Source organism: Leptinotarsa decemlineata, unplaced genomic scaffold, assembly GCF_025532065.1.
Source record: "Leptinotarsa decemlineata unplaced genomic scaffold, Ldec_3_MD MMD2_tig00026282_RagTag_RagTag, whole genome shotgun sequence".
NCBI lineage: Eukaryota > Metazoa > Arthropoda > Insecta > Coleoptera > Chrysomelidae > Leptinotarsa > Leptinotarsa decemlineata.
The window spans coordinates 11,655,672-11,681,795 of record NW_027412668.1 but is presented as its reverse complement, the minus strand read 5'-3'; the positions used below and the strand labels follow the sequence as shown (position 1 = coordinate 11,681,795).

Genomic DNA, 26,124 nt, shown 5'->3' with positions numbered 1-26,124 from the left:
ATAGTGGAGATAAATTAAACGTTAGTTGCTAAGTGTTGAATATAAACTAGTAACTAGTTTGTGATTAGTGAAATATTGTTGAAAATAAACTTGTTTAAGACAGTTGATTCTTCAATTTGTCACAGTCACAGTGTGACGTCATCGTTTCAACGCCAGAATGAATGTATTCGAATCACTCACGAATACGTTTTGAATACATGAGCGCCAGAAAACGCCTCACAGTCGCACCGATTACACTATTTGTCAATCCGTCATAGCTGAAATGCGTTCTAGTTTCTAGTTTTAAACACACAACACACTGAAATATCTGTAAGTTAAGGACCACAGATTTCCAAGATATAAATATGAATTATGTGTTTTTCTCACAAAGTTTCCGCACCGCTGGTGATATCACTCGACCAAATGTTCATTAACTGGATCCTCCTTTCGATGTGTATAAGAGATTCATCAGCTGGCAATGACAACATGATTTAGACTTTGACAATTGATTTTGACAACTCGGGGTTTAGTGACAATTAATTGTTGTTGTTGTTGTTGTTATCTTCCGTCGTTTTTTATCATATGTAGTTTCTGTGTAGCACATCTCACTTTTCTTTATTAAAAACAAACCACAAAGATTACAGAAAAAGTACACGCCTCTTCACTTATTTCTTGATACAAAAGAAAAGATAACAATTTAATTTTCAGTTTGCTGCAAAATGTCTGCATCCCAGGAAAATCGCCCAGAGCTTTATGAAGAAGTCAAACTTTATCACAATGCTAGGGAACGAGAAAAGTTGGTAAAAATTAAATGCAATACTTTTTCATTGTAACACTTTTTTCTAGATTTGATAGCCTGGCTGATCTCTATGCCGTGATAAACACCCTACAACATTTAGAAAAAGCTTACATTAGGGATTGTGTTACTCCTAAAGAATATACAGGAGCATGTAGCAAGCTGTTGGTGCAGTACAAAGCAGCCTTTCGACAAGTTAAGGGAGAAGACTTTCCAACAGTTGATACTTTTGTAAAGAAATATCGAGTGAGTTTATTCATTTAAAATGCACATTTGCACTCTGCAAATGTACCAACTTGGCACAGCCATCGATTGTGCAAATTTTGTTCTCTGCTTTAAGTGCTTTATTTTACTTTTTTTAATTTTTTTTTCTAAATGGTGTGAATATGTTTACAAAATTTTAATTTATTTCAATTTTAGGTTTATGGCATTGTTGTAAATTTTCATATATTTCATATTTTAACATTTTTAAATTTAAGTCGACTATGTATTTTAAATAATGGTTCCATTCCTGGTAGTTGAATCAATCATCTGATTGGGAGATATTAGTTTTTTATTTTTTCAGCTTGATTGTCCAGCTGCTTTAGAACGTATCAAGGAAGATCGTCCAATAACAATAAAGGATGACAAAGGCAACACAAGCAGATGTATAGCAGATATTGTATCACTATTCATAACAATTATGGACAAATTGAGGTTGGAGATTCGAGCTATGGATGACTTGCATCCGGAGTTGAGGGATTTGGTGGATACAATGAACAGACTTAGTATTCTGCCCTCAAATTTTGAGGGAAAAGAGAAAGTTTCGGAATGGCTAGCTACGCTCAATTCTATGCAGGCTTCTGATGAATTATCAGAATCTCAAGTTAGGCAGTTGCTTTTTGATCTGGAGAGTTCATATGCCTCCTTCAATAAAGTACTACATGAGAGTAATTGAGAAATGCAATTTTATTTTTTAGAGGATATTATATGTGGATTGTGAATCCAGAATTGGATTTTATTGGTGTATGAATCAAAAAAATACAAACTAGCTTAAAATAATATTGTTTGATGTTAAGTTTTAACAAAACATTTTGAATCGCGCACCACTGTCATGAAATGAATCAATAATTTTAATTACCTATACATATGTACAACTGAAAATTGGTGAGTTTTTGAACCAATATTATAAATTAATATTGGGTTTTGTCAATTTCGAAATAATGTTCTATCTACTAAAAAAAATTTATCACATATCTTTCTGGAGATACAACATCCATCTGGAGTCTCACACTCAGGCTGCCTGTTGAAAGGCACTTGAAATATGTATGTGAAGCACTTTACCATCTACCAAACTTCTGATCTTTCTTAAGGGTCTTTCTTACTGACATTTCTGAAGAATCCCAGATTGCTTTTTGAATCATATCGGTATGCCTTTCTGCAAATACAACATCCATCTGGAGCCTATTCACGACTCCCAATAGTTGCTTTCGCACATACATGGAACACTGTCATCCTCACTGGTATACATCCGATGTTTCACCGTAAGACACTTGCCTTATCGGCTCTTCAGTACCAAATCTGAATAACATTATAAGAAAAAACACTCAATCCATTCATAAAATTACGATTTTTTGTCACGAATGAGTTAATCTACTCATGTTATCGATGACAGTACGTAATGACATTCATTTTCTTATTTGATTCAATCCCAGCCATAGGAATCTTGTTTAAACTGAATGGAGTATATTTTTAGTAGAGATTAGTTTCTGGAAAATACTTTCTAAATATATTTCTCATAAATAGTGTTTTGTAAAGGTACACAAAATTCATAGTAGACCTTTTATTACTACATATGTACAAAATAAAAAAATGAATTGAAAAAAAAAAATTTATTAAATAATTTTATTATTCTTCTGACTCTTGATACTTTCCCAAGCATTGTCCTCTACATACTTATTGTATAATGGCTCCAGCCTCTGGTTTTTCTTGAATTTGGACAGCTTTGTTGGGTACCAGAATTTGAAGAATGCAGGGGCATATTCAACTAGTCATTTTGGATCGATGGTAGTTACTTCTGTCATATATTCTTTTGTTGTTTGTACAAGCTCGTGATATATTACGCTGAAAATATATGTATATATCAGTTTTCCAACAAGAATATCTCTTCTGTCAATAAAAGGCAAACAAAAAAGAAGACCTCTGTAGAGTAGAGGCAAAATGTGATTCAATTTAATTTTAAATGAGGGTAGACAACTGAAGTAATCTTAGACCTTTCTCATTAAAGATGTGTTGTGGCTTCATAATAGTCAACTGGATTCATGCATTTCTAAGCCAAATGGTGTGAAACTCTCAAAAGCTAACAAATATGGAAATGTGTTGAAGGGAATTCAAGAAGTACCTGGCCATTTTCAAAGTAACATCTTTGTTAGTTAGTAAATCAGAACACAGTGTTTTTTCATCGATTCTCTTAGAACAGCGAGATTATGTTATGATGAGAATATTATTGATTATGTAAAGTGAAAGGAAATTTGAACATAAAGCTTATGTGAACGTTGTAATAGATAAAATGAAACAAAAAATTATTAGCATTAAATGAAAAGAATGTACTACATTTTCAGGTGACTAAAGAAATTTAACAGAGTGCAAAATAAATTAAATATTTTGTAGGAACAAGCAAACATGATATTGAGACGTTTCAATAGAAAAAAAAGATACGAAAAATGTAAGTTGAATTCAACATGCCATTTTGAGAAAGTGTTACCTTAAACGCGAATGATTTCTGAGATAATTGTTCTTCAAATTAATAAAAATTTTTTGGAAACATATTTGGAGTTGAATGTCTCAAAAATATATATTACATCATCATAATTTAACTTGAATAAAGAAAAGGATTGTGTAGCCTCAGTGAATGTTTCAGATATCATGATATGATAGTAATAACTCCAGGTATGCTTCAATCAACTTTTACGAAACTTTGTGTGTGTCAGCTAGAAAAAAAAGATTTATTTCCAATCGAAAATTTGTCAGATATTACATAATACAAAAATTGAACAAAGGTCAGTTGTTTTGTCGTTTATTAGGGGATGGATTACACTTCTGACGCTCATGAAAACATGTCTGAAAAAAAATTTCACTGATTTTTTTTAGCTGAAAATTTGTCAGGTGATATATAGTTTATGTAATATTTCAAATAATAATATAAAATGAAATGCTTTATTCAAATAGGATAACATTAATATACATATATAAACACAATAATAGAAAAAAAAGATCTACGGATATTTGTTAATAAGAAGTAGTCTTAAGGTGCGTATTCACCAAAAAAGCGAACACGAGCGAGTATTCGTGTATGTTTGCTCGACATATATATTGATGTCTCGTCCACACCAGAGCGAATATTGTCGTAGTTGATCCATCTACTTTGTGCGAGTAGTGCGTGCGCGGTAAATATGTCTGAAGGTGCTTATTCACAAAAAAGCGAGCATTCGTGTATGTTTGCTCGTGTTCGCTCATTATTGATTATTGATGCAGAATGCTCGTTCACTCTTGTTCGCTTTTTTGGTGAATACGCACCTTTACCTACGATAATTGAAAATACAAAAAAAAATAGTAAATAATTGGTATCACCTTAATGGTCTCTTAAATGGTCTAATAGATTTCATTTGAACATAATAAGACTGTTAGAATACTTTACATTTTCAGGTAGACTATTATACTTGATAAATCCATTAAGAATTAATGTTTTAGTGTTGAACGTTTTTGTATGATCATTTACTTACAAATTATTTCTTATTCTAGTATTATACTGATGGATTTGATAATTAAAAATTACAAATTTCTCAAAATATGAAGGTAGAAGGTTATGCAACATTTTGTAAATATAAATCATCGTTGAATTCTAAGCCTACTTTCTATAGATAACCATTCTAGAGTATTTAACATTAAAGATATATGGGAGTTGTTCTGAAAAAGGTTTTACTTCTTCGAATATAATTGAAAATGGAGAAGATTATTCTGAAAGCTGCTAAAGATCGCACGTTAAAAGATAAGACAACTCGTTAATCCTCAATTAGCACGAGCAAGGATAAACTTCTAAGGGTGTCGTTCATGAAGAGGAAACAGAGGGTTAACGGAAAAACACATTTTAAAACAAATCAACTTCTAAAAATTCCCTGACATCATTTATGCGCCAGAGTCATGGAAAATTGAACGTTTCGAATGCGCTCTACCCATAGAGAAGCTGTGGCGGACATTTGAACGATGTTATATTCCACACATAATGACATCGACAGATCTTTCAAACGAATACAAAATTTCAATGGTATCTCACACACACTTTGTTTTATTTAAATTTAAAGATAGGAAGCGCCTAATGAAAGCCCCTATATTAAATCTAATTGAAAGGGGTATATTTTCAGGAGATATTAATTTTTGAGAAGGAAAGGTTTTGGCTTTCTACTTCTCTATCTTCATACAAAAAATGTGGAAATTTTCTAAAAAAGCCAGAAAGCAATCAATTTCGAAAAAATAAACTCTATATAAAGATGTGCGTATGTACCTATACCTAGTTCAGGCAAAGAAGTAATTTTCACACACAAACTGAAAGAAAAGCTCTCTCGAAACAGTTATTTCCATATAAACATTGATACACAAACACTGTTCTCTTTTTGTATAATTCAGTGGATATATATACTATTGGTAAATTGGTTTCAAAGTTTTATGACTGTTTTTTTTTTGTGAGTTTTCTGCTGACCTATACGTCATAATTTAAAATGTATAGACGGTCCCTTATAGTGGTTGAAGTTGAAATCATCTGCAATGAATGATTTAGCATGTCATTAGTTGCTTTCTTCGTGTAGCAGTGGATCGGATGTTTGTCTCTAGACCTTAGTGCCTATTCGAGTGTGTTATATATTTTGTTGGTAGGCTTGCCTATCATTTGTGACTTATGACATTTTCTTCATAACGGTAGTCAAAATTGTTTTTTTCAAAATGTGGTGCATGGTGTATTAAATTCATAAATCGGTGAGTAGATCTGTTTTGTGGATCTGGCTATAAACAATCTTCGAGTTCAAACTAAAATTTTGATATAAAAATAAACGGAATCGTTTACAGAATGGGAAAGCATTTCCAACATTTTAGCGGGATTTTCTCTTTGTATACTCGTCGTGAAGCAGGTTGGCCAACCCACACCCGGAAGTAAATTCACAGTTTAGATGGTCCAGTGAATAATGGAGATGAAAATTTATAAATTTTTCTCTTGTCAAATAGTGTGATATTATGAGTGATTGAAAGTAACAATCAGGTGCAACTGCCTAGATAACAATTGGATATTTTGGGAAAGTTTTACGTAATCGGTAATCCTGATCAATATTCTGTGACCTGCTCAAAGCTACAAGTTAATTTTGGTAAGGGAAATCCGTAATTCAAAATCATTCTGTTGAATTACTATGCACCAAAATTAATCTCTGACAATATACCCAATTCAAATATTTATTGTAGGAACATACAGTAGGAATGTATCGCTTAGGTCATGTCCTATACAGAACTGGAGCATGGTTATCAGGGTTTGCGTAAAGCAACCAGACCTACACATTTCTATGTAGGGGCAGTAAGTTTATTTAGAATTAGTTTCTTTCTTCGCTGACCTCCGCACATTCTTGCCTTTTTTTAGTTCCTTGCACTTTTTGTTGATGGACGCTAGTAGTAGACAAACAGGAGGAGAAATCCCATCAGTTGTTATTGAACATGTAGACAGTCCCATGCTTTCACCTTTACACTGGCACGGGGTACTATTATGAAATGGGTTTTCATGCATATAATAACTTGATTTTCTGGTTTGGAGATTTACACTAACATCTGCTTGGATTGTCGTCCTTATTGTTTTGATATGGTACTTTTGAAGTAACAGTAGTACAATAAGTCACTGAATGGTGGGAATCAATTGCTTCTTTTTTTTTTCACATCACATTGAGACGTTAGTCTGTTGGCTCAGCGTGAGTGGTTCATTGTACTCATTCAATCGACCGCTATGTGAAACAATGGTTCAAGCCCTACTGCTGGATGATCGATTTTCACTGTGTATTGTCTAACCTGTACTAGGAATCACACGTTGAAAGCTGAGATTTAATTTATCTTTAGCTCACACTGGTTTTGACTTCTAGGGGTTGTGGTAGGGGAGGGTGACAAGCTGGTTAATGAAAAAACAGATTGTCAAAAATGTTTAACCTTGAGCCTTGAGCACATTATTAGCATTAAATCTATCTTCTAAGTTGTTTCAGAGATCATTAAAAACCCTCATAACAGCCAGCCTAAAAGAGAATATTTTAAAAACTCACAAGAGTCATCTAAGAATCATAAACAACTCTTAATGTAACTTTATATCTATATCTTACACTGAATCAACTGGATCCTAAGACAACTAGATGTAATAAACTCTTACAAAGTATAACTGGTCTAGGCAGATTAAATACCTCAAACATTCAGACTACAACATAGCTTGGTCTAACATTGATCATGAATTATTGAGAAAGAACTTTACTTTTCAGTTCAAACTCCAGCAAGAAGACAGGTCCTATTTTTCAAAGTATTACAGATAATTAACTAATAACTCACGAAATTAGCTAGTAATTAGAATGCCAATACAGTTTATATGAATCTCAGTATTGAAAATACTGAAACTGGCAATATTTAGAAATATAAAAATATGCTCCAAGAAGATCAACCAACATAACACCAAACCACAGACACCCTCAGCACAAAATTCTTGAACAGATTTACCATATTCTAAATTGAACCTTTTTTTACTTGAATTATCGCTAATATTAATTACTCTTAAGAAATAATTCATGTAATTTAATATACAGAAGGACCTTGGACAATAGCCTGCAGGATCAATTGAATTTGGTTCAATAAATGACATGTATTATTATTATGAGAGAAAAATTATAAATTATAATTTTTTCTTTCACATCTATATCTCTCAATATAATAATAATAATAATAATAACGTCTTTATTATTTCCTCTTTTAATACATAAAAAAAAAATCCTTCATAATACATTTAAGAAAATAAAGGGCGAAGTTCAACTCGGCAGCGGAGAGTGCTACTCTGTTGTTCTTCCACTTAACCCTGAAAAATACCTATGCGTACCTATTGAATGATACAAAAGAACAATGTATAAAAAAATATTAAAAAATGTCTATACAGTTTTTGGTGAAAGCGGCAGTTTTCAACCTTGATATGTGAAAATAATAAATAAAACCTACTGATAAGTCCTGAACAAAAAATTTTTAAGTTGGGTTTTGAAAGTTTGGATACTTCCTGTTTTGAAATTTGGTGGGATGAGATTATATATCTTGCAAATCTGGTAACTAAACGATCTCCTGAGGAGTTCAGTTCTGAATGGGGGCGGGGACAAAATTCCTCGATGTATAATATTGACATTATGAACATCAGTGCGGAATGTTATTTTCTGATGAAGATAGGAAGGTCTTCCGGTAAGGATGATTTTATGAAAGAGATTTCCAGAATGTAGAAATCTTCTGTTTTCCATATTCAACCAACCCGTTTCACATATCTTGTTGGAAATTCTTTCTCGCTTCCTTATTCCATATATTAACCGAAGGCAAGAATTTTGTACCTTCTGAATTTTTTGTTTATATTGGCTGGTTAAATTTGGTCCATATACGGAGTTCGCATAATTGAAATTAGATAAAACCAAGGTCTCGCAGAGTAAGGATTTCAACCTAATAGGAAGACATTGACATACACCATATATAACTCGTAAGGATGAGTATGCTCTTTGCACTAACGCATTTACATGTTTTTCAAACCTCAGGTTGAAATCCAATAATACTCCTAGAACCTTGGTTACGTCTACAATTTCGATATTTTCATTATTAATTTTGATATCTACTGAGTTTAGAACATCAACTCGCTTCTTATTGGGTCCATATAAGATAGCCTTTGATTTTGTGGGGTTTATAATCAGGCAATGATCAATAGCATTTTTAACGAATATACCGAGTTCCCTATTGATTATCTCGCATGCGTCATTCGTTTTTTGAGGCGGAAAATTTAAATAAATTTGGGTATCATCCGCATAACAATGAATGTTGCATTGCCGAATACTTCTAAGAAGATTACCGGAGTAAAGAGCAAACAGCACAGGACCTAATATTGAGCCTTGTGGTACTCCAGATGTGAGTGGAAGATAGTCAGACTCTATGTCGTCAATAGAGACTTTCTGGAATCTATTTCTCAAATAATTTTCTAATAAGCGAATAGCTGTACCCGAAAGCCCTATATATCTCAGAATACCAAGTAAAAGTGTGTGATTAAGGGTATCAAACGCCCTACTGAAATCCAACAAAATGAGTATAGTATACCGTCCTTGGTCGGTTGCTGGTTGATTTTCCAGTAACAATATTGGTTTGTTTTAGAGTTTTCCACATATCCTTGGAAGTACTATTATTAAATTTGAATGAGAAAAATGTCTGCTTTTCTCGTTTGATGGCTTTATTCACATAGTTCCGCATATCTTTATAGAATTGAAGATGAATTTCTGATTTCGTCCGTTTAAACCTAATAATAATAATAATTGTAATTTATTGAACAAAAGTATAATTTTGCTCAACTGGCTATCGACCGAAGTTCTTCCGCCCGTCTTAATATAATATATGAAAATAATAAAAATCATCATTAAATTGGAATTTTTACATTCACAAGATTGAGATATGTTATTCCTGTTCAAAACCAGCACGTGGGTTTCACCAATCAAGTTGGCGTCTTCAGAAGATGACGTAAAACAATTTATAAATATCTAACAGAGTACACTTCCACTTTTAGAACATCGATGATTTCATGGTTACATATTGACGTGAAAAGTATTTGTGAAAGCTCCTGCAAATTTTTAACAAGAGTAATTCATTTTTACAAGAGTAATTTTTAACAAATGAATAATGTTTTATTTGAAATACGACCTTTGTCACTGTTCATAGTTTTCGTGTCACACTTTGGTTTTCCCAGTTTTTCGAAAGCATCCAAAAGTGTAGTCTTATGTACCAATCCCAACAGTTTTAGAGTGTTCATTTATTCTATGGCTGTTGTTGAAGGCCTGTTGAGCGACGTTAGGCTTTTCTGGTTTCTGAAATTGGATGTGTGTTGTGTGATCTTTGAAACGAGTTTTATTAGCTCTTTTTGTCTGATCAATATATTTTCATCAAAGTTCATCTTGTTCAATTGATCAACAGGAATGAAATCTGAATCTTGTATGTGTACAAACTCAAACTTTAATGATACAATTTTTTTCTTTTCGCTCTATTTCCACCTCCTCAAGCGGCGGAAAATTCGTAAGTGATGCTTATCTTCAATAATCGATCACTTGGAAAAACAAATCTCAATTTTGTAGATGTACAAATTTAATTTTCTGTGATATGATTTCCACCCCCTCAGGCGACGTAGAAAACTCTGACGTGATGGTTATCTTGTAGCATCGACCACCGTGTCAAAGTTAATTTTTCGTGATACAAATTTCCAAAATATTTCCACCCTAAACCCCTTTAGACGACCTGTAAAACTAGGACCCTTCACTTATTCCACGAAGAAAATTATTATGCAATTATGATTTCCTAATGGTTAAGTGATTATGCATTTATATGTTTTCTTTTGATTCACTTTACATGGACTATTTAGTTGTTTTTATTCAAGGATCCCTATTTAAATGAAATAAATTACCTTGGGATCATTAAGACAAATCACAAAATCCTCCTCGGCGCATTTTAGGAAGATGCCCTCCTATGGCTTCAGTATATTAATCGCGCCAAAAATCGTACCATCTTCTGGAATAGTATCTACAGTAGCCATATTGGCATACTAAAGAGATTCCACTTGATTGGTTGACGAAGTTGTTGGATGTTCATGGTGCAAAATTCCCACCCCAATGCCCACGGCGACCTTTCCATTTGAGGGCACCACTAAGTCAACTATACCTGACGGTACATTATATATATTTAGCCATGCAAGTTTATTTACGCCTCTGTTTGGGTCTGGGTTCGCAAGTTGCTCCTGCTTCTGTTGCTTGGTGCAAGGCAGATTTATAGGGCATCTATCTCCTCCAGAAACTTGGTTACTTGATGGCCTTTAGAAGGTTACACGAATAGATTTAGGGAAAGGAGGTCCACCACGGCAGTGTTCCATATTACCTTGACAAAACTTTCTACAACGATAAAGAGTCCAGTATCTTGAAGATTACCTTACGAGTTCTGTTAAAAAAATAAGGTGAATGTTCAAATTTCGCGGGCTACGTATTTTCGATTAGCGATTTCTTATGTTGCTACACTCGTCTCAAAAATATGTTGAATATCTTCACATTTTCTGCTGTTTAGCATGTTTAGTGGATGTTTAGTGCATCAAATTTTGTGTAAAAAATAGAATTGAGTGCTCAAAAACAGTTGAAATATTGACAGTGGGATACAGTGATTGTACTGAGTTAGAAAAATGTTTACAAGTGGTTCAAGTTTTTCACAGAAAGTCGAGAATACGTGAATGACGATGCTCGCCCAAGACACGCCAGCACATAAACAACCGATGAAAATGTTGAGAAAGTGAAGAAAATTATTATGGAGAATCCTCAAATCATTATTAGAGAAGTTGCTGAGGATGTCGACATATGCCATGAAATTTTTCCGGATATTTTGGGCATTTTTTTAATGTGTAGTGGAGTTCTTGCCGCATGGACGTATTGGCAGTAAGGAGTATTATTTGTGTATTTATTTATTTATTTGTAATACAATACTCTACAGGACATAGCCCAATTACAGAGCAGGAAATAACAGAGTATAATAAATACATCACAAGCAAGTGACTATAAAGATTACAAGTTTATATTTATTGTAGGTGACAAAACAATTATTTTAGGAAGTGGGATTTTATATCTGACAATTTGCACCTAAATATATCTAAATTATCGCTGACAGAGTTTGTAACTTTACACATGGTATGGATTGGAGAATTCTCCAATTGATAATTTTATAGGTTAGTACAACACTATAATATTCGCGCCTTTTTCGAGACTGAAAAAGTTATGCTTTTGTAGCAATTCAGAGTGGGTTGTTCCCATTGGAGGATAAATGCCATCGGTTTTTAGGCTTAGCAGTTTTAAAAATCATCGTTGAATTGCTTCTATTCTATCAATATGATATTGATAAAAGGGGCTCCACACAACTGACGCATATTGTAACTTTGATCTTATGAAAGCATAGAATAAAGTTTTTAAGGTCAAAGTTTCATTGAAATTACTACTGTTATGTGCAATTAATCCGTACAAATGACAGGAGGAGGTTACAACATTATCGATATGCCTATTAAATGATAGTGGAGTGTCAAATGTGACACCAAAATCAGTAAATATTTCTGGTCTTACCAGGGAAACGTTTTCTATTGAATAATCAAAGATCAAGATGTTCGTTTATAAACTGCAGGATATGACCTTACATTTATCAAGGTTTAGCGACAAGTTATTTCGATAACACCATTCTACAACCCGTCCTACGTTTGCTGAGAGGTTCACACAATCATCTATGTTCTCATCGAGGCAGTATAGTTTTAGATCATCGGCATACAAAAGGATTTACACATCTATAACATCTGCAATATCATTAATGACAATTTTGAAGAGCAACGGTCCCAGATTCGACCCTTGTGGAACACCGGAAGAAGGATGTAGATAATCCAAAGGCTACTAGTTTGTTTAGTAGAATGCTATGGTTAAGCCTGTCGAAGGCCTTAGAAAAGTCTGTGTAAATAACATCAGTTTGGGCCCTATTGTCAATAGATTCAGCAATATGTTGGGTTACAGTCAGAAGATTGGTGATCGTTGAACGATTTTTCATAAAACCGTGTTGGTTTATACTTATATTGCAACTTACATGCTGATATATAACTCGCTCCAGCAGAATCTCAAAGACCTTTGCAAAGTTGCAAATAATAGAGATAGGCCGATAATTTGAAATATCTCGTCTATCTCCTTTCTTGAAAATGGTATTGTAGCCGATCTTAGGCAGATATTAATTATTATAGATAGAGGACGAGCAAGCAGAAGTGCACAATCTTTTAGGATGAAAGCTAGAAGTTATGTGCTGCTTGCGCTAAAAAATACGAAGAAAACGTCAAGTATTGTGGAAAAACCATTAATGGATTTTGAGAAACACGTCGCGATATATTTTTTTTGAAAAGATCAAATCGTAAGGTGTAGTATATAAAATTACTATGGATCTTCATCAAGTAACGGCCGAATCAATCAGAAATTTGAGGGGGACTACTTTCAAGAGGATAAAATAGAAATTGATGATTAAATGGTTTTTTCTTGAAAAACATGAAAATTCACCCTATTTTTTGAATAGGCCTCGTACGTTCCTTCGGCATGGATACACACCTTAGGATGAGGTGTCATATAAGCAGACTGCAACCTTCTCAGATGATACCTTCCTCAGCAGGGTATTCTAACGCCCCTCTCTGCAGGGGCAGGCAAGCATGTAAACTATCGATCATTTGCTTTGTGGAGGAACAACTTTTGTGGAATTCAGTTCATCTTGAAATACCCAAACAGTGGATTGTTGCTTACTTTCCAGTTCATACGAAAGTTGAAACAAAGTTGTTTATGCATTTTGCAGTTCTTATACGATGTTAATTGCCTACAAGACTTAAAATGATTGGATTCAGCATAACAAAATGAACAAATGAAATTAAGTTCATACCTCTGAAAAACACATGTTCCAAATTTCCTGATCACATAAACCAAATGTTTACCTTGTCAAAACCACATAACAGGCATCAAATTGATTGAAAATCACACGCCAAGTGACGTCATTGCAAAGTGGCATTCATTTATTACCAGTTGGAAGGTGTTAATTCATATATCACATGTCATAAGTAGAATAATCAATTTAATATAGGTAAAGTAAGTTAGTTTGATGTAGACAAAGTAACTTTTGTTGAATGATATAGTATGTCGAAAGGGGTCTATTTCGTTCATAAGGATCATGAAAATGTCCTACATATTTAGTCATGTGAACCAATAGCTAAATACTAAGTTGATGAAACCAAAACCCCAAAATGTGATCCAACTGCAGACATTGCCACAGGTCTCATCACTGGTGGTAGGCTGAACCACAAATGCATTGTTAGACTCAACTGTCCTTTGAGGATTCTTGCATTCGTAATTCAACCTAGCATCAACAGGGACTTTCGAACTTTGACAATTGATAACGGTCATCTTGTTGAAGCTACATTTGTCAAATTAGTTGTCATTTATGTAGTCTGTTTTGCCGAATCACCATGGACGGTATATCAATCAACAACACGTGCAAATAATAAAATTGTTTCATAAAAATGGGTATTCTGTTGGGGCAACGTACCGCGCGCTTCTGCGACTGTTCGCAATGTGGTGGATAAATTGGAGTCCACTGTCTGTGAGAGTGTGCAGGATAATCCGGGGTATTCGATCTCGCGTCGCTCACAAGAACTCGGCCTTTCGCAGACCACAACTTGGCGAATTTTGTGTCGGGCCTGCACCCGTACAAAATTCAACTGACTCAGGAACTGAAAGTAAACGATCATAGACAACAACGTGTGTTCGCAGATTTGGCTCTGGAGCAACTGACCCTAATTTTCATGAAAAAATAATCTTAAGCGATGAGGCACATTTCTGGATGATTGGGTACGTGAAATAACAAAATTGTCGAATTTGGAACGATACCAATTCACAAGAGATACAAGAGCGTCCATAAATCGCGAAAAAGTCACTGTTTGGTATGGATTTTGGGCTGGTGGCGTCATCGGTCCATATTTTTTTTAGAACGACGTTGGCCAGGCCATCACAGCTCATGCTGGGTGGCTCTCTGATCCTTCTCATTGAAAACGTTTGTTTGTATAGTGCAAGTAAACAATATAGTGCCCCCTACCTTCCAGCAGCAGCATATATATATATATATATATATATATATATATATATATATATATATATATATATATATATATATATATATATATATATATATATATATATATATACAATGTAGGTTTTCACGGATGGTAGAATATGATGTGTTGTTTTTCCGGGTGTTCATCCGTTTTGTACTATTCGATAGTCGACGTTTCGCCATCATCTCAGATGGCATTATCAAGACGAGTTACTGCTTCGCTTCGAGAGGTGTAACTGATGTTAGGTTCTGCTTGTGTTGTTTTTATATGGTTTCGCTTGCGTAAGTTGTATGGATTTGTTACCTGTTTTCCTACCTGACGGTTGTTGATGGCTTGTGGTAGTTCTCCTACCTGTTTTTCTACCTGAGGGTTGTTAATGGCTTCTGGCGGTTCTCCTACCTGCGATGGTTCATTATCAATTTGTGGTTGTCTTTGGTGGTTGTTTTTAATTATTGTTTTCCAAATCCTTGGGATGTTTAGTGAGTCATCACTTTTGTTGATGAGGCCTTGCTTTTCGATTTCGATAGCTTCTCTGATTTGTCGAATTCTTGGGTTTTGCACCTGTGCTATCTGTTTTGTGGACTCAAAATTAATCGATAAGAACAAAACAAACCTCCTCTGCCCTCTTTCAACACCATCTACAAACAGGTCACAAGATTAATTTTGAGTCCACAAAACAGATACACAGGTGCAAAACCCAAGAATTCGACAAATCAGGGAAGCTATCGAAATCGAAAAGCAAGGCCTCATTAACAAAGGGGATGACTCACTAAACATCCCAAATTTCACAAAAAGGATTTGAAGCTTTATATTTCTATTAATTATCTGCGAGCGCTTTCGACAGCTGGTCGTACTGTCATCTTCTAGGCATTCCTCAAACTGAACTTGTCATCCTGTCGTCTGCCTCTTTATACAGTCCGAACGTCTCAACTCAGGTATTTCAGGTACTTTAGGTAAATTTGCCTGTATTTGTACTGCACCAGGTACTATTCTTTGTGTTAGATCTTCTCTAGGAATGTGTATGGTTTTGTTTAATATATTGAATGACCTCTAGTAAAGAAAACCACTTTCCTGGACATCTGACACTTGATAACAACAGACCTCCCATCTTCGAGGGTGCTAAACACCCAAAAAAGAACGATTGAGAGATCGTCAAGAAGCACAGCACCGGCAGTTGAATGGGCTATCAAGGCGTTTCAGCCCTTCAAATCTCCTGGAGAGGATGATGTATTTCCAGCTCTTATTCTAAACGGGCTGGAAATAATTTTATCCAATCTCATAAAATTGTATAGAGCACACCCTAAATTGATACGACCAATCAGCCTTCCATCCTTCCTGTTGAAAGGACTTGAAAGGATACTGGACGTACACATCAGAAGGGTGGCATTATATGCATCCTTCTAAAATAACCACCAGTACGCTTATCAAACCTGAAAATCGACGGATTTAGCATTAAAGAACCTTGTAGAGAAAATCTCCCAATCCCTCGACAACAAGGAGATTGCGGTTGATGTATTTCTCGATATTGAAGGAGCATTCAACAATGCACTACCTAAATCTATAGGATCGTCTCTGGCTAGGAAAGGTATAGAATCGACCATAACATGCTGGTAAACAGAACTGTAACTACGACTCTTCAAGGCGAGTCCATTAGGTTCAGGGTTAACAGAGGCTGCCCTCAAGGTGGGGTACTATCTCCCCTTCTTTGGTCGCTCCTGATTGATAGTCTGATTGATGTCTTCGACAGAAGAAAAGTAGATCTGCAAGCTTATGTAGATGACCTTGTATTCTTATTAAGGTCCACGTCGGAAAGAATAGCTTGTAATGTCCTCCAAAGCACGATGGACGTTGTTCACAGTTGGTGCCTGAGGGAGCAGAGGTCTGTCAACTCCACCAAAACTGTGATAATCCCCTTCACCAGGACAAAAATGGAAGATCTAACGCCACTCTCCCTCAATGGTGAGGTCATTCCATTTGGGACGGAGGTGAAATGTCTTGGCATTGTCCTTGATACAAAGTTCACCTGGAACGCTCACTTGGAAAAAGTTTTACACAAAGCCAGACTGTCCCTATTGACATGTCAAAGGATTAGTGGTGAAACTTGTGGTAAATCAGCTGCCATGTAGATCCATCTAGATCTACCTCCTCTACACATTTTTCTGGAGAGAGAGGCTAGACGGACTGCATATAGGCTTGTGCACATTGCCAATTGCACAAATCAATTTAATGCAGAGTGCAATAGACTGTTGGTTGACACTGGAAGTCACATAATTCTGGAAATGGCATCTGACTTTATGCCTCCAACTGATCAACTACGAACCGTTCCCGAGTAGAGAGTAATAGATCCTCCGGGAGAAGGAAATATTAAGAGCAGATAGTTGTTGGTTCACAGATGAATCAGAAACACCTACCGGTCCGGTGCAGGTGTTTTCAGTCGCAGACCCAGAACAGAGATATCAACCTGTCTAGGAACCTATGCGACTGTAATTCAAGCGGAAAGTGTGTGCGGAGAGATTGGAAGAATCCAACCACATACACAAGTCAATGAAAATATTCTTGGACAGTCAAGCGGCGTTGGAAGCTCTTGACTCCTACCGAGCAATGTTTAAATTGGTAGCAAATTGCCAAAAACGACTCTCCTCGATTGGAAGACTTGAAAGATTGTCTCTGGTTTGGATTCCTGGCCATACTGGCCTGGAAGGCAATGAAGCTGCTGATTCCCTTGCAAAGGAGGGTGCTGCAAGGAGCTTCATCGGACGAGAACCTGTGATTGGCATCGCTTTAGGCTTTGCTAAACAAATATTGAACACCTGAATGGCAAGAAGAAGATTTATGGACTTCTGGCAGAATCTTCCAGGATTGGCTCACTCCAAGGCGTTTATTCAGCCTTCGTGAATAAACAACAACAAACAGTTGTTGGACTACAGTAGGGATGAACTACGATGTCTAACAGGCCTTCTTACAGGTAGGTCACTGTCATTTGAATCATCATATGCAGAAACTTGAACTGTCGAAAGACAGTGTGTGTGTGTCACCTCTGTTTGGAAAATGATGAAACAGCAGAGCACATACTTTGTGCCTGCCCCGCTGGGGAGTTAGTCAGAGCCGTACTCTTTCCATCTGCCTTGAAATACCACTCACCATACAATCTATGGGTTTATTTGGTCGAGTGTGAATAGGTGTGAGCCACAATAAACCCTTGCGATTTGCGGTGGCGGGTCGAATAGACCCACTCACTTTGGATCTAACCTAACCTATTTATAATGCCATCCATTACTCGAAGAGGAATCGTTATTTCAACATGTACGAGATTTCTGTTTAGGACTAAAGAACAAATAAATCGCGATGTGTTAATAGTGACGTAAGATTTTGTTCACCACTTTATTACTTTGAAGCAGTAATCAAAAACTCATTTATATATCTACAATGACGAAGTAAATTTATGATCAATAAATATCAGCTCATTCCTATATCTGTTGTTATTCTCATTGTGTATACTCTAGACTCAAGAGAATTAACAGGTGTTTTCCATTTTAATTAATTTCAGATAAGAAGTTCATTGTGTATGTGTTTTTTTTTGTGTGTACTGAAATATTCCATGGACGATTTCCTTTGAAATGAAAAATATGTAAAGTTTCAATGATTAGATATTGAAATTTAACTTAAAAAAGATTTTAGCTCCGCTCTCCCACTTATTTCGTCCAAAGATAAGGTGCTACAAATTTAATGGAATATTCTCTTAGCAATATCAGTCGAATAGTGTATTTACATCAATTCAATTCGTATAAATCTGTGTTAACCTTGATTCATTTAGAAGATAAACGAAATCTGCTCAACTGAATTAGTAATAATATAAAATTCGTTGTGATGCTTCGGCAGTTTGATAGAACTCAACAAAAATGGATTGGCCATGGATACATGATTGGTGGAGAATAAAAAAGTGGAAGAAATGCAGAATGGGAAGTGATACGGAGCCACTGTGTTTTTGTGACGCATGTTTTTCTTATGTTGGTATTTTTTAAGGTTGTTTGTTTTATTTAGAACCGTTTTTATGCTTGTGTTCTGCTTTGAAGTTTACTAATGCTTTTATTCACAGGCTTGAAGAGTTACATTCAAAAGTTTTTTTCATTTTGATACTTATTTTCTGATTTGAAAAATTTAATTTGAATCATTCCAAAACTTCTTACTTACTTCTTTCAAAATTAAAAATATTGATAAAGCAACAAGTACATAGTCATAGAGTACTAATAATAGTTTTAAGTTATGAAATAGTAACTGTCCGGCTTATTGATTATAATATGGGAACAGATCTAATAAAGTATTTCAATTGCAAATTCACAATAGGTTGTGAGGATGTACTGGAAAAAATAATGGTAAATTTTCGTTATCTGGACACCCGGCGATTTTGAAAAAATTTTTGACTGTACTTACGTATTTTGATGCGTAGATTACGAATCCGAAAGAAAAAAGCGGCGCTCTCCCTTATTTAAAAAGTTATGGCCCTTCAAAGTTCAGAAAAGGGCAACTTTTCAGCCTTCTTTTTCACTAAATAAACTATATAAAAACACAAGCATTTATTCACTAGGTCACCTTTACACCTTATTCCTCCTTCTTTAACACTTTTCACTTCAATAATCAACATTTTTCTTATAAGAATATTAAAAAATGTACGGAGCTGCTTTTTGGTTACATATCACTGTATTTTACGTTTTTAAGGTTAATGATATGGTTGGTACGACTGATGCAGTCCATATTCCTGAAGTAAAGTTTTTCATAAGAAAAATGTTGATTATTGAAGTGAAAAGTGTTAAAGAAGGAGGAATAAGGTGTAAAGGTGACCTAGTGAATAAATGCTTGTGTTTTTAAATAGTTTTTTTTAGTGAAAAAGAAGGCTGAAAAGTTGCCCTTTTCTGAACTTTGAAGGGCCGTAACTTTTTAAATAAGGGAGAGCGCCGCTTTTTTCTTTCGGATTCGTAATCTACGCATCAAAATACGTAAGTACAGTCAAAAATTTTTTCAAAATCGCCGGGTGTCCACATAACGAAAATTTACCAAAATAATAATTTCGGTATAAGTGACAAAATGTAGATACATTATTGAGGGTCTCCAATATCACTTGAAATAAATCATTCATTATATTATATATTCAAATTCTGAAGTATATTTTGAACATTGTTTTGAATCCTTACTTTTCTTTCAAAAATACTTTTACTGTGTTACTTTAAAATATAATCGTTTCACAGTCATTCGAGAAAGATAAAAATGTCATTTACAAAATGAGTTTTTCATATGTTGAATGAAGCAAATCATCAACAAATTATTTTTTTATTCCACAGTGGTTTTTACATACTTGTATTCACGAGTATTAAACAATTTTACCAATAGATCATTCGATTAGCCCTCAATTAAATTGCCTTCATCAAACAACATCAAAGCTGAAATTTTTATACCGTTTTTTTGGGGACATTTAATTTTTTTGACTTGTGTCGAAAAAAACTAGAACTAACACAGTTTGAGGCGAGATTTTTAGAGTGAATACAAGTTTCGACAACGGAAAAGGATTGGTTTCAGAAACTTTAACCACTTAAGAAAGCTAAGTATCAATATTTAATTTTTTCAATTGATTTTTTTCATTTTGTAGACAAAACTTATGAATACAAGACTGTTGGGCGCAAGTCGTATTATAATTTCATTAAAATGTCATGATATTACTACGTCCTACGTTAACATAAAGGAGTTTTTCATGTATATTAAGTTGTGAAATATGTTGTCAATTACTCGAAATCTTTGGACTAAAAATATCAAAGGATCCACTGATACTGTCATCGATTTCATTTGTTCACTGCCAGTGACAATATATACATCAAGGCAAGGTCAAGAATTGGTATTGTTACGTTTTTACCCGTGGGTTGACCAATAATTGACCACACTGAATAATCAAACTTAACTTTATTTCACTTCAAATATACAAATACTAAAACTTCAACTATTATTTGAATGTCTATCGCCTTACTAGGTTACTTCGCGTACCGCACTGTAACGTCCACTTGACTATCTCGATATCCTCCTGGCTAGCCTTTAAATATCGTAATTGAATGCCGTGGAAATTTTGCCAAAGTTCCGATGAAATCTGTAGCTTTATTCTCGCTGCTTCTAGAGTGGCGGGGAATCATCGTACATTCGTGCGCTCTTAGCTACGTCACGTTTGGTTTATGGTTACCAGTGGCGGCCGGCGTTATTGTCGGGCATGATTGACAACAGTATGATTGTTTTTTTTTTCAGACAGCGAATTGTCTTATTATATTGAGTTACTTGGTAGTACGGTTATGAAGTTATTAATTCTTGATATTATTCTTATTTAATTCTCGATTACGCATTGTTCGGCACAGGGTCATTCTCATATTTGGTTAACAACAAATTCATTATTACCACAATTTTCAATATTAGGAGTTTGGCACAGTATCATAATAAAGTTTATAGTGGTGAGAAGCGACAAATGTGTGAATAACTCTATCGAAACTAATATAGCTGTAAAATATATAAAAAATTCATTTATTTCACGATTCAAGGGAAAACGTATTTTTGTTTTTTTATTGTATTGTGACAAGTTAAAGAATTAACTGTCTTGAACAAATTTATTTCCAACAATATTTCAGTAATCACAAACTAATTTATTTACAACACTTAGCCACTAACACTTAATTTATTTCCACTATTTGAGTTTCTTGTTTAGCCGCTCGATTCACTTTCTGAACTGCCTTCTTGGGTCGGGAAGACGTGCTTATATCGGTAACGGTACTTTCTAGAATAATTCTGTAGTCGGTTCGGTACTAGAAAATTACCGGCGATTCCCGACTACATTCTTTCGCGGTGATGTCATGTGTTTGTTCGGCGAGTCAGCCGACATGTCGGTCAGGGGCGGCTTCAGATTCGTTACAGTATAATAACAGGATATCATTATTAATATTCTTTCAATGACGACAAACACGGTTGATCTAAAGACTCGTCTATATAAGGTCGTCATTATGGAGTGAATCTACTTAACTCTGTACCTTAGCCATCAAAAGCATTACGAGAGTTTCTGTTCAGGAAATGTTTCTTTTTACGGAATGAGAGCCCCTCACCTAAACTTCATCGCGAGCGTCAGTAACCTCTTCCGACATCGTGCCTATGGGTAACCGATTTTTTTTTCGATAGTAGCAGATCCTCGCAATAATATTTTGTGGAAAGTAAGTGTCAGTAAGAATAAAACAGTTGAGCTGAAAAGTTTGTAGACTAACATACAAAAAAATTGTTAAAATTTGATTGTAGTTTTCAACTAGTTGTCTTCTAGGGCGATACAACGATTATAGCGATCATGCAATGTATCGAAACCATTTTTATAGTACTCTTATAGTACGATTTGCCGCCTCAAAATAGGGTTCGGTTTCGACGATCATCTCTTCATGGGCACTAAATTTCTTTCCAGCGAGCATTCTCTTGCGGTCTGAGAACTGTAAAAAGTCGCTGGGGGCTAGGTCTGGAGAATACGGTGGATGCGGAAGCAATTCGAAACCCAATTTTCTTCAAATGGGTCTGTTTTCCGTGATTTTGTCCGCCAAACGCTCCAGTAACGCTATGTAATAGTCACTGTTGATGGTTTTTACCTTTTCAAGATAGTCTATGAATAGTATACCATGCTACCCCAAAATACTGATACCATAACCTTGCCCACCGACTGTAGCGTATTTCCACGATTTGGAGTCGGTTCACCACGTGCAGTCCACTCAGATGACGACCGTTTTGAATGTTTCGTCGGTAACAACCTCCTAGGGGCTCATTTCACGTTGTTTAAACTTAGCAAACCAACTTTTCGACGGTTGATTTGTCTGGTGCAAAGTCAGAATAATGTTTATCAAGCAAAGCCTTGGCTTCAACATTTTTTTTTCGCCGAAAAGCTTTATTAACACACGATAATAATTTTCATCCATTTTCTTCAAACCAATAAAAGTTGCTTCACTCAAAATTTTCTATCCCATAAACAAACAGTCCGACAGCTGTGAAATGTGTACACGTTTCTTATGAAGGTTAAGCTTAACTAAAAATCATTGGATTTAATACTAGTAGTGCCATCTGTGCGTTAGCCTACGAACTCTTCAGACCACCTGATAGTTCAGCATATAGTTTAGTTGAGGTTGAACAGAAGGATCTGAATTTTTCAGTGTCTATTTTGTGACAACTGGGTATACTCGTAATTTCCAGAATTACTTTCATACTATATACAAGGCTGGAACATATGTCCTATATCAGGGATCGTCGCGTCCTCCATAAAAAATATTCTGCTCGTATTACCGAAATCGCCGTTTCCAAATTCAGCTTTAGGAGCTTCAGGAACATCAACTATTTATCTCATTTTTTCTTTATTACACTACATGTTTATCCTTTTCATCAGTACACATTTCCAATGGTGTTAATTGCTTCCTTTGCTTATTGTGACTTCTAGTTAGCGTTTGTCTATTTTCTTTGTACGCGTTGGAGATTGTGTTGAATCTTTTATTATATTTGAAGCATCTGCCTTGTCTTCCGGTTACAATTTTACATGAATAGCGAACGTTAACTCTTCAAAACTATTTTATTACAAAGCACTTCTCTTAGTTCGTTCGGCGCCATCACTAAAAAAGTGGGTATTCTAGCCAAGATCTTATTTGTGGTATAACAAATATCCCTTGAAGCCAACTGTCATTTCTTAATCTCCGGTATACTATGTGGCAATCCATCTATGTTATAACAAATATGACGTTTATCTTTGTCATTTTTTATAATCAATAAAATTGTTCGTTGTATCTGTAGACTAAATATATTTTTTTTAATATCGAGTTGAAAAACTTTTACTATGAAAGTTCTTCTTTTCAAATTTTCCTTCAAAAATTGCATAATTTTCAAATACCACCTTTCAGAGCGAATACCATGGACTTGACTACTTTTGAAATTGGTTAGTAATGAAATTCGACATCATCCAGCGTGGCCTAGTTTATTTAATCACCCGAATCAAAGCTATAATTTATCAATAATAAATAAGTGAACGATATTCTAAATTGTGAAAAATATGACCGAGTAATTTTTCTCAGCAAACACAGCATTAAAAATAGAAATATTGCCAATATAGGTTTTTCGTCAACTAGTACCTAATGGTGGTAGCATTTATAAAATATTTACTATTTTACTATCTACTATTTTATATATGCCGGAACTGTACCTATAATTTTCCAACTGTACATAAGGGATATTTTCTTTGCAATGGTCGTGATCGATCACAGCTCACCATGATTGCTCATTAGTTCTTCTTATGTTACCTACACCCTAGCTCGATGGCGACAGAAAAAAGTAACAAAGTCCTTTTGCATCGATGTGATGGAACCGAGGAAGAAAAAACCAGTCTTTTTTAGTGACTGCAGTTGCTGCCATACAATTTATATTGTACAGTTCTACCATTCTCGCCGGTAATCAGGCCGGGGCCAGAGCCGGCCTTAGCAGTATGCGGGGCCCCGGGCTATAAGCTCCCAGAAAATTAAAATAATTGTTCGCCGTTTTTTTCTTGTAAATTTCCTTTGTTAATTATACCTTTTTGTTTTTAATCTATGTTTTTCATATTATATTGTTGTTTATTTAATCTTATATTCGCCACTGAAGAAAATGTCTTTTGATAGCCCAACTCATTACATTCGTTCTTCCCAAACTGTTGTAATTTTAAGAAGTCTATTCATGAACGTCGGTAATAATGTTGAAGAAACAAAAACATGCTATTTGAATGGTTGGCAGATACATATAAGAAAAAATCGCCTTTCAGAAAATAAACAGAAATTGAAAACAGTTTTAGTGATATGATATATTATGAGTAGACAAAAATTTCAAGATATTTTATTTATAGTAGTGTTTACACCTAAGGACCTTTTTATGAAAACTAATACAACTCTCTCACTAGATCACTTTCGTTTTCTCGAGTCACTCTTGTTTCAAAGGACAGGGCCGCATTTTGTATATTCGCAACATTGCCCCTTCCTGGATAACTCATCTGCTTGAATCTGACTTAATCAATGAACTATGTTTATCGTTATCATTATAGGAACTCTCTTTGCAGATAGATGAATGCTATAGAATTCATTCATTAATTATTCTCTTGGTAAGCAACTTGCTATCTTCTCGATACCCCATGGTTTGAAAGATCCGCTCATTTCTCGTGGAAAGGAGAGAATGGGTGCTGTTAGCCTCTTTTTCAAGATGTTCAAGGATTGCTGTCATTTGGGGTTCGTCTCAAACTGAAATAGGTTATTTTCAATTTGAAGATTCCTTTTGGCATAAGAGAATCCGTAGTCTACATATTTTCGTCAATACGGAAATAAATCTGCTATAGACAGTGTTAGGTTATGTTAGGTCAAAAGTAAGTTTTTTATCAAATCTGAATGACCCAGGAATATTATAGTTGTTACAGAAAATAATTTCATGAGGATACACTTCTAAAATATAATAATCGGCAGCAAACACAATTTAAGTCTCAGTACTTACCCGAGTCAAATTCTGAATCATGTTTAGATTTATATTTTCAACATATTTGAGTGATTCTGAATAAAACATTGGCAACTAGGCAACCACTTCAACACTAGTAGTCATGTGTTGTTATTAGTAATCAATTAATAACGGAATTTAGAGATCAAAGGTGTATCAGCCAATATAAAATCAATGAAGTTCAATAATGAATTGTAATTTTTGTTTTTTATAAAACAAAAAAATATTTCAAGTTCGTTGAGAATTCAAGATTCAGTTTTCAACTCTGTAGAACATTCCAAGAGCAAAAATTTGCCTGAAATTATATTTGCAACAGTTACTGTTTTTGTAGTGGGTACTTATTATTTTATTTCAGAATGTTGTCAATGAAATTGAAAAAGTTCCCGCAAAATTTCTCTCGGGAAAAATTGTAGTGTTTTCAAGGTCATCATGTCAATGAACCCATGACAAAAAATGCTCACCTTAATATCGGGGGACCAATCAGCATTCTTTGACAACATGTTTCCAATTATATCATTTGTAGAACTGTATAGATCATTAGCACATAATAGTTTTCAACAGGCTTTAATATCATAAATCCACATATTTAAAAAAACGCCTCAAATTTTCGATGGTTCTCGCCAGTTGTTCTAATTTTATGTTAAAACTAAACTACCGATTTTCAATTATATTTTGTGTCGCTAGAATTGTTCACAAGACTTTGGGTTTTACCGTCATAATTGAACTATGAACACAGATATAGCAAACGTATTTTTAGGAATGTTTGAAGAAATCAGACAGTTAAACTATTGGAAGTTATGTCAAGGCGCGTATTATCACCTCTTATATTTGTTCATGGCTT

General features: G+C 34.8%; 2 protein-coding genes and 1 long non-coding RNA gene across 16 annotated transcripts in view; 2 read left to right on the top strand and 1 right to left on the bottom strand.

Moving 5' to 3' along the window:
• Window positions 1–480: 480 nt before the first annotated feature.
• Vps28 (Vacuolar protein sorting 28) lies at window positions 481–1,816 on the top strand. Its single transcript, XM_023156471.2, has 4 exons — window positions 481–628; window positions 688–775; window positions 826–1,021; window positions 1,341–1,816. The coding sequence occupies exons 2-4, from the start codon at window positions 699–701 to the stop codon at window positions 1,710–1,712; spliced, it is 645 nt and encodes a 214-aa protein (XP_023012239.1). The 5' UTR covers window positions 481–628; window positions 688–698; the 3' UTR covers window positions 1,713–1,816.
• Window positions 1,741–26,108, bottom strand: LOC111502386 (uncharacterized). The gene is made up of 2 exons (XR_002721721.2): window positions 25,745–26,108; window positions 1,741–2,878 (listed from the first exon to the last, which is right to left on the bottom strand). It is a non-coding gene; the product is annotated as an uncharacterized lncRNA (long non-coding RNA).
• l(1)G0196 (inositol hexakisphosphate and diphosphoinositol-pentakisphosphate kinase) overlaps window positions 5,685–26,124 on the top strand; it is a 79,593-nt gene continuing 59,153 nt past the window's right edge. For 2 of the 14 annotated variants that reach the window (XM_074179800.1, XM_074179806.1), the window contains exon 1: window positions 18,338–18,748. In XM_074179800.1, coding sequence (XP_074035901.1) covers window positions 18,641–18,748 — 108 coding nt within the window. In that variant the 5' untranslated portion in view covers window positions 18,338–18,640. Of the gene's footprint in view, window positions 5,783–5,892; window positions 6,166–6,253; window positions 6,369–6,431; window positions 6,547–6,632; window positions 6,651–18,333; window positions 18,765–26,124 lie in introns of those variants that run through there. The other 12 variants (XM_074179805.1, XM_074179804.1, XM_074179801.1 and 9 more) reach the window with 12 other exon arrangements.